The sequence below is a fragment of the Phyllopteryx taeniolatus genome, chromosome 7 (genome assembly GCF_024500385.1).
Source record: "Phyllopteryx taeniolatus isolate TA_2022b chromosome 7, UOR_Ptae_1.2, whole genome shotgun sequence".
NCBI lineage: Eukaryota > Metazoa > Chordata > Actinopteri > Syngnathiformes > Syngnathidae > Phyllopteryx > Phyllopteryx taeniolatus.
In genome coordinates, this window is record NC_084508.1 from 18,364,533 (window position 1) to 18,377,305 (window position 12,773).

Genomic DNA, 12,773 nt, shown 5'->3' on the forward strand with positions numbered 1-12,773 from the left:
ATATTGGAATGAAAGTGTGCAGCTTTTTCATAACCGCTAGATGGCGGCATACGTTTATACAATGGCAAAGTCTTTTTCTGTTCCACTATACCTAAGTATAATGCGAAGGAAATGCCAGGTTTGTATGATACTGTATAAAAATGGGACCAAAGTTTTCCACCATTAGTGACCTACAGTATAACCTGTACAACTCAATCAAAAATAAAATGAAATCTTTTTAAGAGGTGAGGTAAAATAAATGACTTGAGATTATGATTGCACAAGTGGATCCATCGCATTCAAAATAATTTTAAATAGGAGTCAGCACACACCTGCCACGATTTAAAGTCCATCTGATTAACCCCAAATAAAGGTCAGATGTCCTCGTAGGGTATTCCTGACATTTTTGTAGTCACATCTTAAAAGCCATGGTCTGCAGAAAGCTTCCATGGCATCAGAGGGATCTCATTGTTAAAAGTATCAGTCAGGAGAAGGGTATAAAAGAACACATCCCCTCTCAAAAATATTTCTTTTTTTTATGTGTTGTACAGGTTATTTGGTCACCAATGATGGAAAAAGTTTTTAGATTATTTATCTTGGTCTCATTTTTTATATTACAAAGACCTGGTTTTTGAACAGGGGTGTGTAAACTTTATTTCCACTGTATACTGGTGTTTGTGTTCATTAGATTCATTTTCACGGATTGAGGTCATTTTGTCTGAACTGTTATTGTGGGACATAAGCTAGCCATTTGCATTTATCGTCAGCGAAAACAGTTAAAAATGCCATACTGCGGCGCTTTTGGATGCAATTTCCATGGAATGCAAAAAAGGAGGTAAGCATTCATAGCGTTCTCAAAGAGAGAAGGTTGAGGAAACAGTGGAAGTATGCGGTTGGAAGGGGGAGGATGCGGCAAGAATTGAGCTGTCGGAAGAGTTGAGCTGCCGAAAGATCTGCTGCTGTGTTGTCGTCACTTCAGCCCAGATTCTTTCTTTTTCTTCTTTCCTCACAAGGAGCCTAAACGGCCGTGTGTGACAAATGAAAGCAGAGCAAAAAGACACTTAAGACAGGAGGCGCTGGCCATGTAGCTTGATCAGCCCACTTTAGCAGTAGCTACAAATACACCACTGAATATGACCAACTCGAGTTTCTTCACACCGGTCATCTTCATCCTCATTTCTTGTGTCTTCCTCACTCTCATCATTTCCCTGATCACACTCTGGCTCGAACTGAAATGGCTGAACAGCGTTCATCGTTGCTGCGGGCTGCTACTGTGGCTACTGCTAAAAACTCCGGGCGTCGGGCACATCCCCATTGACGTCACCACCCAGAATGCACTGCGACGAAAAAACAATGGCGGCCGATGTTGAAATTACGATTTGTAAAAATATATAAATTTGGAAATGATTATCAAAAGTTGTATCCTATTGTTATGTTACTCAAGCCGAAAGAGATCATATATACCAAACATGTCATTGCAATCGGAGTTCACTTTAAGAAATATGTATGACCGCCAACTTCTGTTATTTAACATTACGAAACGATGCCACACACCTTGAACCTCTTCTGCGACTGCTCATTACAGTAGTTGCCCTGTTTTTAAATATGATCAACAAGAACGTTCTGAATGCATAAACTCACAAACTGAAATAACTTTGGATTTGGAAATATTCAATTGAAGACTATTCTTTCTGTAAATAACATCCGTTGTTATGTAAGGATTTCCGTCACACGGACCAGATTTAGAATGAAATGAAAATTCAGTGCACATAAGATAACCTCCGTAATTATATACACAGCAACTTTCTAATCAGTTTTGATATTGGTAGAGGCCAATTACAACCTTACTATTTCTTTCAAAGCAGCTGGCAGTGCAAGTGTAAAGCAGGAGGAAAGGGGCACTAACATTATTTAACAACTGACCTATTCAAGCCTGTCTAACGGTTTACAAGGTACAGTTATGAGTGTCGTAGGAATTCCTAATGGGGCTGTGGCAATGGTCTTGCAACTTCCAAACTCCTTTCGACATTTGCCACAATGGCAGCTGTTGCTCTTACCTCTTCCTAGTAGTAGCTGGAAATAGGGAACACTGGTGCAGTAATAGATTTTAAATTTTCAAGCTCAAAAGGACAATGTTTTAAGTTAATTTTATCTTACAGATAACTGGTGGAGCCAATATTCCATAGTTCAATAGTCTGGCTTTGTCAGGACATTGTTTACCTTTACAATCTCCAACAATTAGGCCGCTGATGAGACAATTAGGGGCCCTTTCCCTTATCTTGTATTGTAAGGTGGACCCAAGAATGAAATATGTGTTGATTTGTGCTTTCAGTCATATCAAAGTGTTACTGGTTGGGGGCTTGGGACAGACCCGCTACCCTCCAGGAACCTCAGACAAGTATAGACATTAAAGTACAGTGGAGCCTTGGTTTATGAACAACCCGCTTGAGGAACAATTCGGTTTGCATGACGACAAAAGCCTCAGTTGGGCTTTTACTTGGACTGATTAAACATCATTGGCTCTGTGCTTCAAACATTGAAGGTATATTTGTTTTTTCTCTGAATTAGCTCTCCATATGGCTCTAAAGAGAGTGAAAACTCCTAGAGATAAGATATATACCCATGTTACTGTTATTAGTTAGTAGTTAGTTATTGTTTTGTACTTTTTGTGTGGCCTAAAATGCCCAGTACAGTACAACGTTACTGGAAAAAAATCTTTAAAAAAAAAAAAAAATAAAAAAAAAAAAGAAAATTTTGAAAAGTTGTATATTTTATCCAAACTTACCACACTGGTGTGCTTGTTGTCGCAGTGACTAGTGGCAAGTTGGGTGGATCGCTTTCATGAACCATGAGGAATTAGTGTGCTTCCTATTTCCAAAATTGGTTAAGATTAGATGCCATAGAAGAAAGGCTTGACAAAATAACTGTTACTGTACCAAAAATAGCATGTTCTAGTCTGCAGTACGGCTCTAGATACACCTTAAAGAAAGAAATGCCGTGCACGTCATGCTGCTCTCTCTGCACAAAGCCCTATGCGACTATAGAACTGCTATCATGGCCGCCACGTCAATGCATTGTTCAATGTCGCCACAGTCAACATGGCTGCCACATAGGAATGGGCTACTGGATCTAGTGATATTGTATATCTCTGAAATACGTCTGTCCCATTCTCTGCCTATATTGTGCCACAGCGCCAGTAAACAACAACGGCCAATTCTGGAACTAACAGACTTTGTCAACGGCAGTTTAAGTGACAACTGGAAACTCTTTTTCGGCATATTGTTAGGTCCCAGCGGTCTGTTACATCCGATATCCGTTATATCGCGGCCCGTTAAATCGAGGTTCCACAGTATTAGAAAGCCTAAATGTATTACTGTTGATTTAAAAAAAAAAAAAAAAAAAAAAAAAAAAAAGGAAATGGCTTAACAGAATGGTGTTTGATCTTATTGCAGAGTTTAGTTGACAAAATCTGCCAGCTGTACTATTGTAGTAATAGTAATGATAATTATAGTAAATAAAATTTATATGGTGCTTTTTTTTTCGACACCAAAAGATACGTGAGGAGATGGCTAGCAGATAGCTATCGGCTCACAAAGGAGGCACCGGTCTTAGTGAGAGGTGAACACTTACTCTGGTTCTATCCTTTGCCACGGTACAAGAGCTTGCTAGTGTTAGCAAGGCTTCGTGGTCTAATCGTGCGTTATGTCTATATTGTACTGTATTTTTAACTACACACAGTTGCAAACAAGGTAACCACTTGTCCTGGGATTAGAATGGATTAATCGCATTTCCATTTATTCCAATGGGAAACATTACCTCAATTTGTGACCCGAGCCACGGAACAAATTTAATTTCCACATTTTTGTTGTATCTGCACCATCAAATGATAATAAAGTAAGCTTTCTATTCTATTAGATTTGAAATTTGTGAATTGCAGTTCCAATGTATAGGACAGTGAGTGACAGCAATTTCTTTTTTCAATTTATATATTTACATTTTTGTATACCCAGGCCTCAGGTTTGAAGGGTGTCTTCTCCTTCTTTTGCAGATGTCCAATAGTATCTATATCAAGACTGTTCAGAATAATCCATTGTTTCTTTCTTAGCCAAACTCTCTCATCCATATCTTTATGAAACTTGATTTGTGCACTGATGCACAGTCATGTTGGAACAGGAAACTGTTCCCACAAAGTTGGAAATGTCCAAAATATTAGCCCTTGAGGTCCAGTGAAAGGAACTCTGAATGCTTCAGCATACCAAGAGATTTTGGACAGTCAAAAGTTTGTGGATTACCCCGTCCAGTTCCTACATGTCTATGCACCAGTGCACAAAGCCATGGCGCTGTCGCCTTCTTCAGCAATGGCTCCTTTTTGGCTTCTGTTGTGGGCGGTTCCATGTTATCCCTGCAGCTCATTGGAGAGCAAGGAAAAACACAAGCCTCCTTCAGTGGAGAACCTTTTTTTTTTTTAAACAAACTTTATGGAGATCTTTGTGAAGGTACAATGTGCACATTCGCAAAAGTGATGCACACCGTGAAAGCAGAATGATTATCTTTGGGTTTAGAATACGAAACATTTGCAAACATCTGCTTTTACTTTGGAAAACAATGATCAACATTTTCCCATATTTTCTGACATCTTACAGACCAAACCAGTAACTGAATCATAACCAATTTATGGGGAAAAAAATAATTTAATCTATTACAAAAACAATTATTTGCAGCTGTAGTATGAATAACCTGTAATTGACATGTAGTTGAACCTGAAGCAGCCTCAAACTAGTAGCCCTTCGCAGTAATCAGTACCCAAGAACTAGCCCTGATTCTTTCTTCGTGGCTGGTTTTGGGACAGTAGCAGTGGAGGCGTCTTCGTAGGCTTTCAAAACACCATCGTGGAGTGCGTGTATATATTTTTATTATTTTACAGTTAGGTGAACCTTGACTTCAAGGTCATGTGAAAGAGAAGGTGACATTCTTCTATTTGGGTCTTTGAATGGTGGTCTTTGGTTTGTAGTATGGCGATGCATTATAATTGGGGGCAACACAAAGACACACAAGCTGCACATCTCACATGCAACTAGCACTTGTATGATGAAAATGATATACCTTGTGAGATTTTTTTCTATATGACCACTGTGAATGTTTTTTTTCATGGTTTTATTGGATTATTTATGTTCCCTTGCAGGTTTCTTCCCTGGTAGTTCCCAAGGGTGTGATGCTTTCCTTCGTCACAAGATGACTTTGATATCTCCATCCATCCTGAAGAAATATGGCATTCCCTTTGACAGGGTGAGCAGCAACTTCCAAAATTGGAAGCTGACATTCATCATATTTATCACGTTCTTTGTTGAAGTCTTCTATACAATTTCTCCTGTCGGTTGGTAGTCCTTAAGTTTACATCAGGAAGTTCACTCAACACTTGTTCTGACTTATAATTGAGTTTTTTTGTTAGAATATAACACAAAATGTGTGTTCTATGATAACCTTTTAGTGGTTGCCAATTCATAACACAGTCTCAGTAATGGGCAGTTAATTCCAAAATATGCCCTGTGAGAAACTGCAACATTCTTTCCTCAATTGTTTTCCATGTAAATTTAATGTACTTTTTAAAAGCATTCAATTGTATTGTTTTAATAAGCTGCTACTTGTGTGTGTGTGTGTGTATATATATATATGTGTATATATATATATATGTTAGGAAGAAGTGTAAAAAGAAAGTTAAGATGGTGACCCCAAGCGGACAAAAATAATACCTGCACCTCACATGCATATACTGTATGTTATGCTGATATTACAATATATGAATACAGCTTTAAAACACTGACCTAAATGATAAAATAAATACTTGGTCGCTACTTCATGGATTTCATCTAGTGAGGGAGTGGTCTGGCATGTAACCCCTGTGATAAACGAGGGATTACTTTATTTTATCAAATTAATGTGTACAATATCTAAATACGTTTTCTTTTGTGTCAACAGGTAACTCAGAATGAAGGGGAATTTATGATAACTTTTCCTTATGGCTACCACGCTGGCTTCAACCATGGCTTCAACTGTGCTGAATCCACAAACTTTGCCACTCTGCGTTGGGTTGACTATGGCAAAACTGCTACTCAGGTAAGATGGTACAGATGAAATTTTGGTATTTATAATACCACATTAAAACACACTAACACAAAATACTTTGAGTATATTGTGCTACTCATTGTCATGATCCAAGATGTGTACCATACATAGTTTTGCAGTGTAATGGATTATAATCACCCTAAACTGCACAGAACATGTGATTCAAAAGATGTCATATAACTACAGAGCTTTACCAATTGCTTAATGAATAAAAAAGGCAGTTTACAGTGGTACCTTAACTTATGACTGCCCCAACATACGAGTACACCCCAGACTGGTTGCCAGCCAGTCACAGAGCACATATAGACAAACACACTCACATTCACACAAAGGAAACCGGAGTACCTGGAGAAAACAGGCACGGGCGGAGCGTACAAACTCCACACAGGCAAAGCCGAATTTGAACCCGGGTTCAAATGTTTGAGGTATGAGCTATCAGTTGATCATCCCAGATTTGTCTTAGGAGCAAGCTTCAGATATGTCGCTGCTTGTTCAAGTGGAAAGAAAAGGAGAGTGACAGTTAGCGATGCAGTTTCAGCTGCTTATGGAACAGGACAAACAGATCCAAAATGAAAACACAAGAAGCATGGCGCAAACGCTAACACAGCACTAACTGCGTGGTACTTATTGCTTATAAGCAAACCACACCGCAGCCAAGCACCCCGGCAAATGTGTAGTCTAGACATTACATTGAACAGTGTCGAAAGCTTTGAAGCTTTGAACACACATGGTAGTGATGATGATATCAATGAGCCTCTGTCATTATCCACATAATCAGTTGCATCATTTCAATATATAATCATCGTCCTGCCCAATAGTTTTGCACTGTTGCAAATTGAGTGTTGTGACAAAATAACACAGAACCAAGCAGTTAACTCAGAAATATGAAAACAAGAAATTGCAACGACCAGTGATTTTCTATAGCGCTTATCCTCATTAGGGTTTGCAGGTCAGCTAGAACCTATCCCAGCTGACTTTGGGCCACAGGTGGGATACAGGCTGCATGGTCACCAGTCACCCGTAGGGCAAGAAATTGCAACATTAAATTTAAGCTTTACAGCGTAAACAGCAAACATACATTCACAATTCAATATTTTTTTGTGTAATTGAAAATTGGAATAGAACAATATCTAGTACTGCACAGTATTTGTCCAGTAAACTTTTCACTGTGCAGCAGCACTGTGATACCTAGACCTTCATTTCAGAAACTTGTGACTTTGCTTGTAATGCTCTCATTATGGAAAAGGTGAAATGGGTAATAGTAATAATCTAAATCACACAGTGGTGGCTCATAAAACATGTTACAGGCCAAGGGCTGCTTTTGCCACATTGAACTCGGTATATTACAAATCTGACTTGAAGCTATCTTAATTTGCAGTTTCTGAATTAAATTTTTTAAAGCGATTACCCTCTAGTGAACTATATGATCTTGAGGGAAAACTGAGCCCTTCCTGAGTCTTGTACCTGACACTCACTTGAAACATTATTTTCTCATTCTTCTTGTAGTTTGTATACTTTTCATTGTTTTCACTGTTGGTCAGGTGGGTGTGGCTGGTTGACAGGGTGTGACATTAATCTGGATACACTGATTGATAGATCATTTAGTATCCCCAGATTGATGTTGAATAATTTGTGTCAAATAATTTGAAATACAGTATATTTTCAGACTGTGAAATCCACCAAATTCACACTCAAGTGGACCCTGTCTGAAGTGGAGGCAGTTTTTCTATAGCCAGCGAGAGCATATTTGTGTTGGGGAGCAGAGAGAGAGGCATTTAATAGTCTTATTTGAAGCGTTAACTAAATGATGGAAACAATGTTCATTTGTCTCTTTCTGCCTCCCTCATCCATCATCATCCACAAGACAACATACATACATTGGTTGTGCCATTCAAGTCATGTCAAAATGCAGTGTAGGTTGGATATTGTTTTGCTGGGGAGAGCGGACTACTGTGGTTTTCAGTAATTGAACACAATGCCCTCCGCACAGCTCAAGAAGTGATAAAATTTTAATGTAATACAGCAATCCACCTCTAGTCTGCCATCTGTTTTTAATCTCTCTTCTTTTCTCTCCTAATCATATTTCTCAGTTGGATGTTTTTCTTATATTTCCCCCTTTTGATATTATGCACCCGGAGAAAGCACCCTGCCTTGTATGAGTACTTGTGTCTCCTCTCAGCCAGTCTTGTGTATGCGACTGGCTATTAACTGGGCTGGAACTAGCAGTGAAGGAGTTTATCTACAATCACAAACAAACAGAAACAGATGTGATTTTCAAAGGGTTGAATGTAGGTGGGACAAGGACCAAAGAGATGGTTATCGATTTCCTGCTGAACATCCTGGGCTTGGATGTTAGCTAAGCTAACATCTATCATGGACAACACTTCCCACCACCTTGCATTACACTATAGAGTCCCTCAGCAGCTCCTTCAGTGCAGAACGTCTCCATCCTAGGTGCAGAAAGGAAAGCTATCACAGCTCATTCCTGCCCACAGCAATAAGACTGTTCATTTGCACTAAACAACAATATACTGTAGCACACACACATGCGCACAAAAAAAAACACTTTCAAATGCCACTTACAGTATGTGCAATATTCTCTGTACATTAAAGCACAATGTCCAATACATCGTGCACAATGTTTTTTTCAACTTGATGCTATTTGTAAATAAAATAACTTTTTCTTTTCATAATATGGTATATTATTGCTTGCTGCAGTAATCAGTGAATTTCTTCTTCAGTCTTCTTATTCGTATTCTGAGAGTATTGCTTATTAAAAAGACAAGACAAGAAAGTGTTAAGTACATGTAGCAAAATCAACACTGATCATTGAAAAAGGCAACCAGTAGTGCATCACTGGTGAGTCCTTCACTCATTAAGAACTTGACTGCCTTCGTTCGCATCAGTGGTTATCTGGCGCAGTTGTGAGTTACCTAATTATTATTACTAGGCCAATTTCGACCACTGCAGTGTGCAGTTGGCTAGCTGGCTATGCCTACACCCCAAAAAATGCATCTTTCCTGGATGCCACAATTTCCAAAACAGCTCAGTAAATTCCCAAGGGAAAAGGTGATTTCACAAATAAGCCTGCTGCCTTTCCGCCAGCCCAAAAAAGCCTGGAAGCCTGTTAGCTTGCGACCTATATGGTGGTTAGCGCCTTTCAGCATCGCAGTGTGGAAAGCCATGTGACGGCCCAATGGGATATAATCCAGCCACCATAGGCTTTACATGGATATATTTTCATGGTTCAAACACGTGTAGGCATAAGCAAGTTGCTCGTTGCTAATTTTAACGGGGCGTGGTTTGGTGCATTCAGCGGACATGCCCGCAGCGGTTGTGCGAAGATATTTCACAATTTTGAAGCCTCATTTTATATACTTGCTGAATTGTTTTGAATCATTCTAATTTGGCAGGATGTGGTTTGTCAAATTTAGAAGACGTATAGTTTCACTTTACCAGGGACTTTAAATACCTTGAGCACACACAGCATGATGTGACATAGCCACACAGCGACTTGTTTCTAGAGTGGTCGATTCATCTGTTGTTGTTTTTTTTACCCCAGTGTACCTGCCGAAAGGATATGGTCAAGATCTCCATGGATGTTTTTGTCCGCTGCCTCCAGCCAGATCGCTATGAACTGTGGAAGCAGGGAAAAGACATCATAACATTGGACCACAGTCGGATCACGGAGCTCAGTTCCCCAGAATTGCAGCGCTGGAGACAGCATCGTGTCACATACAGAGCCAACATTCTGCGGAGGTGAGCCACGTCTCAATTTTAAAAGTTTTACTGTGCAGATAAGTTTTCTGAATATGTGATTTGACTCTCTCTTACCTGTCCCAGGGCAATGCAGAAAATGAAACAGTTCCGCCGTCTTAAGTTAGAGGAGGTGAAGGTGCTGGCTGAAGAGGGCATTGAGTTAAATGCTGCTGAATACCAGCGTCAAGTGGAAGAGCGGGAAGCCCAGCGTAAGCAGGAGCGAGAGGAACGTCTAGCCAGAGAGGCCATGATCACCCTTGAGGCCCTGGAGCGTAGGGAACTGGAGGCAGCAGAAGCTGCCTCGAGAGCAACTGAAACTTCAGCTCAAGAGGGTAAGGCGTTATAGAGCAGTTAAGAGCTTAAATGGTTTTTTTTAAAGTAGAGATTTAAATTAGGGCTGCACGATTAATTGCATCTGCAATAATATCACTATATGATAAAAGGCAATTTGCTAATTACAAAGACTGGTCATTGGGAGCAGAGCGGTGCAGAGCAGGCTGAGAGAGAAGTCTGCGCTGCACTTAATGCCTGTGGTGCGTATCATTTTTGGTGAGCTTTCGTAATTTTTGGTGCGTTTTCTATCTCAAGAGACCTTCAGGCCATATCTAACATGTTTGATATTTTGTGCCATGCGAGGTAAAAAATCCACCGTGTATGCGGTACTTGAGCATTGACCAATCAAAACACATCCTCTGGTGACATGATTTTAAAATGGCGGCTTCCTGTGACGTTGTCAGCGGCCACATATTAGAGGACAAATTGTTGTATCTGGCCAGACGTTGCCTCCTCCGATTTCATGAATGAAACTGAAGACTGATGAAATGATGTTATTTCTAATTTAATTTCATTTCATTCATTCACTTGGAATGCCTGCTGGCACTTATCCCTGATTTTGAACTCGGAAGATGTTGCGTCAAATAAGCAGGTATAATCTTACTTTTCTGACACTTGTGTGATGTTACTAACTAGAGATCAGTAATCTTTAATTATTTATTGACTGTCTAGATAAGTGTTTATGAAGTGCAGTCCACGTTTCTATTGTTATAGCTTAACTCTTGAGTGTGGGCCGTTAAGATTGGGCCTCTTGATCGGCGGTTGTGATGTCATCAAAGAGAAGGAATAAAGGAACGTTTCAGATGAAAGCAAAGGGACACTGCAATAAAGCAACTGAAAGGCATCAGCAAATGTATTCTGCGACCACATCCGAGGGGATCACAATATCATGTTTCATGAAACATGAAGTTGGATGCATTATTCTGATATTTATTGAAAATGCAGCCAGACATAAAATATATTTTTTTAGGGGATAGACAGAGGGACAGAACGGACAAGGGGAATAGGGGTGCGAACCACAGCAGAAAAATAGACAGTATTGATATTTGACCACAAGTAACATTACAAAAGTCAAATCGTGTTCTTATTTGTGGATGGGGGGGGCACCCGGTGAGGACATGCAACAACTAACCAATAGGACAAGATGAGACAGGACAGAAAAGAGCAGGGCAGGACAGGATGTGGGAAATTAGCAAGGCAGTGCTACTGATGAGTGGTGTGGTGGGATGCTTTTATAGTTTCTAAACACCTGTAAGAACCTGTGAGTTGATATCTTAATATGACCTGTGTTATTATTAGTTGTCCTAGGACAAGCAATTCAAGCCTATAGCGTGTCGATGGAACTTATTCGTGAATGAACACCATAATCACATGCACGTTAGTCAACTGGTGTACAGAGTTGCTGAGTCAGCACTTTGAGGAAGGGTGCCCCCCTACCCACACCCCAACCACCCATCTGCAAGGGGGGCCAAGCCAGCGAGCGATTGAATATCTAGAACCCACCCTATTACTATGGTTACTAAGTCCCTGACTGGCAACCACTATGCCTGTACCGTGAACTTTGTGTGCTGGGGTGTCGTGCATTAAAATTGGGGAGAATGGAATGGGATTGGTGTGATGGTCACGGGGCAATAATAATCAGCAACCGTCACCCCAACCCAGGCCAACCAGCTCCCCAAAGGATGTGCGAATGTATGTAGTGCTTTAGAAATCCGCGGTATAAAGGCATGGTGGGCCAGAGAGCAGGCCGGAGTGCCAGAACGCCTGCCTGGTCGCATGTGCTCCCCAGCCTGACACTGCCCTGCCCCCACAGACGGGTGTAATATGCATTAAAACTGGAGGACCGGCAGGGCAGAGAAGGGGGGTGCACTTTGCAGGAGATGATGGAAGATGTGATTTGCTTCTCAAGACCACCCCACTCAATACTGCCAGAAATAAAAACGACACTGTTTGATACTCCCATGATCCCCTGCAACGTCACATGCAGAAAAACTTAATCGAGTCGTGCTTAATGTCTTTATCATTAAAAGTGCTAAAAATCACACACACGCATCCGTATAGAGTCTGCCATGCTTAAATCCATTGTGTTATTTCCTAGTATCGATGCAATCGATTGATTACCTTTTAAAATGAATTTAATCGATATATATACATCCGAAAGGCTAACTAGCTGAGGACGGATCGATCCAATTGGATCTTAGGAAGAAAAATTGAGACATCGATATAATGAATGAATCGTTACACCCCTAATACTTACGTTTACGCCACACTTGTTTGGCAGAATTACGTTAAGTTGTCGTGGTGAATGTTACAAGAATGCGAGTCAAAATATTTAGTAAGTTTATAACTCTTGTTGAAGTCATAATAATAATGCATAGGCACTCAAAGGTTTTACAATTGCAGATACTATTCAGTCACTCCACAGTCACACCCTACTGGTGGTAAGCTACTTGTGTAGCCACAGCTGCCCTGGGCCAGTATGACAGAATCGTGGCTGGCATTCTGCGCCTACAAATACCAGCAAACATCATTCATAGGCAATGTAGGTTAAGTGTCTTGCTCACAACGACGTCATGTGC

General features: G+C 40.4%; 1 protein-coding gene across 3 annotated transcripts in view; it reads left to right on the plus strand.

Annotated features, from left to right (window-relative positions):
• The window catches only part of kdm4b (lysine (K)-specific demethylase 4B), a 60,413-nt gene that overhangs the window by 25,671 nt on the left and 21,969 nt on the right, over window positions 1-12,773 (plus strand). For all 3 annotated transcript variants that reach the window (XR_009789335.1, XM_061779119.1, XM_061779121.1), the window contains exons 7-10: window positions 5,162-5,265; window positions 5,956-6,093; window positions 9,665-9,861; window positions 9,946-10,193. Coding sequence is in view for 2 of the 3 variants with exons in the window: in XM_061779119.1 (XP_061635103.1) it covers window positions 5,162-5,265; window positions 5,956-6,093; window positions 9,665-9,861; window positions 9,946-10,193 (687 nt within the window). In the remaining variant the exon portion in view is untranslated. The remainder of the gene's footprint in view (window positions 1-5,161; window positions 5,266-5,955; window positions 6,094-9,664; window positions 9,862-9,945; window positions 10,194-12,773) is intronic.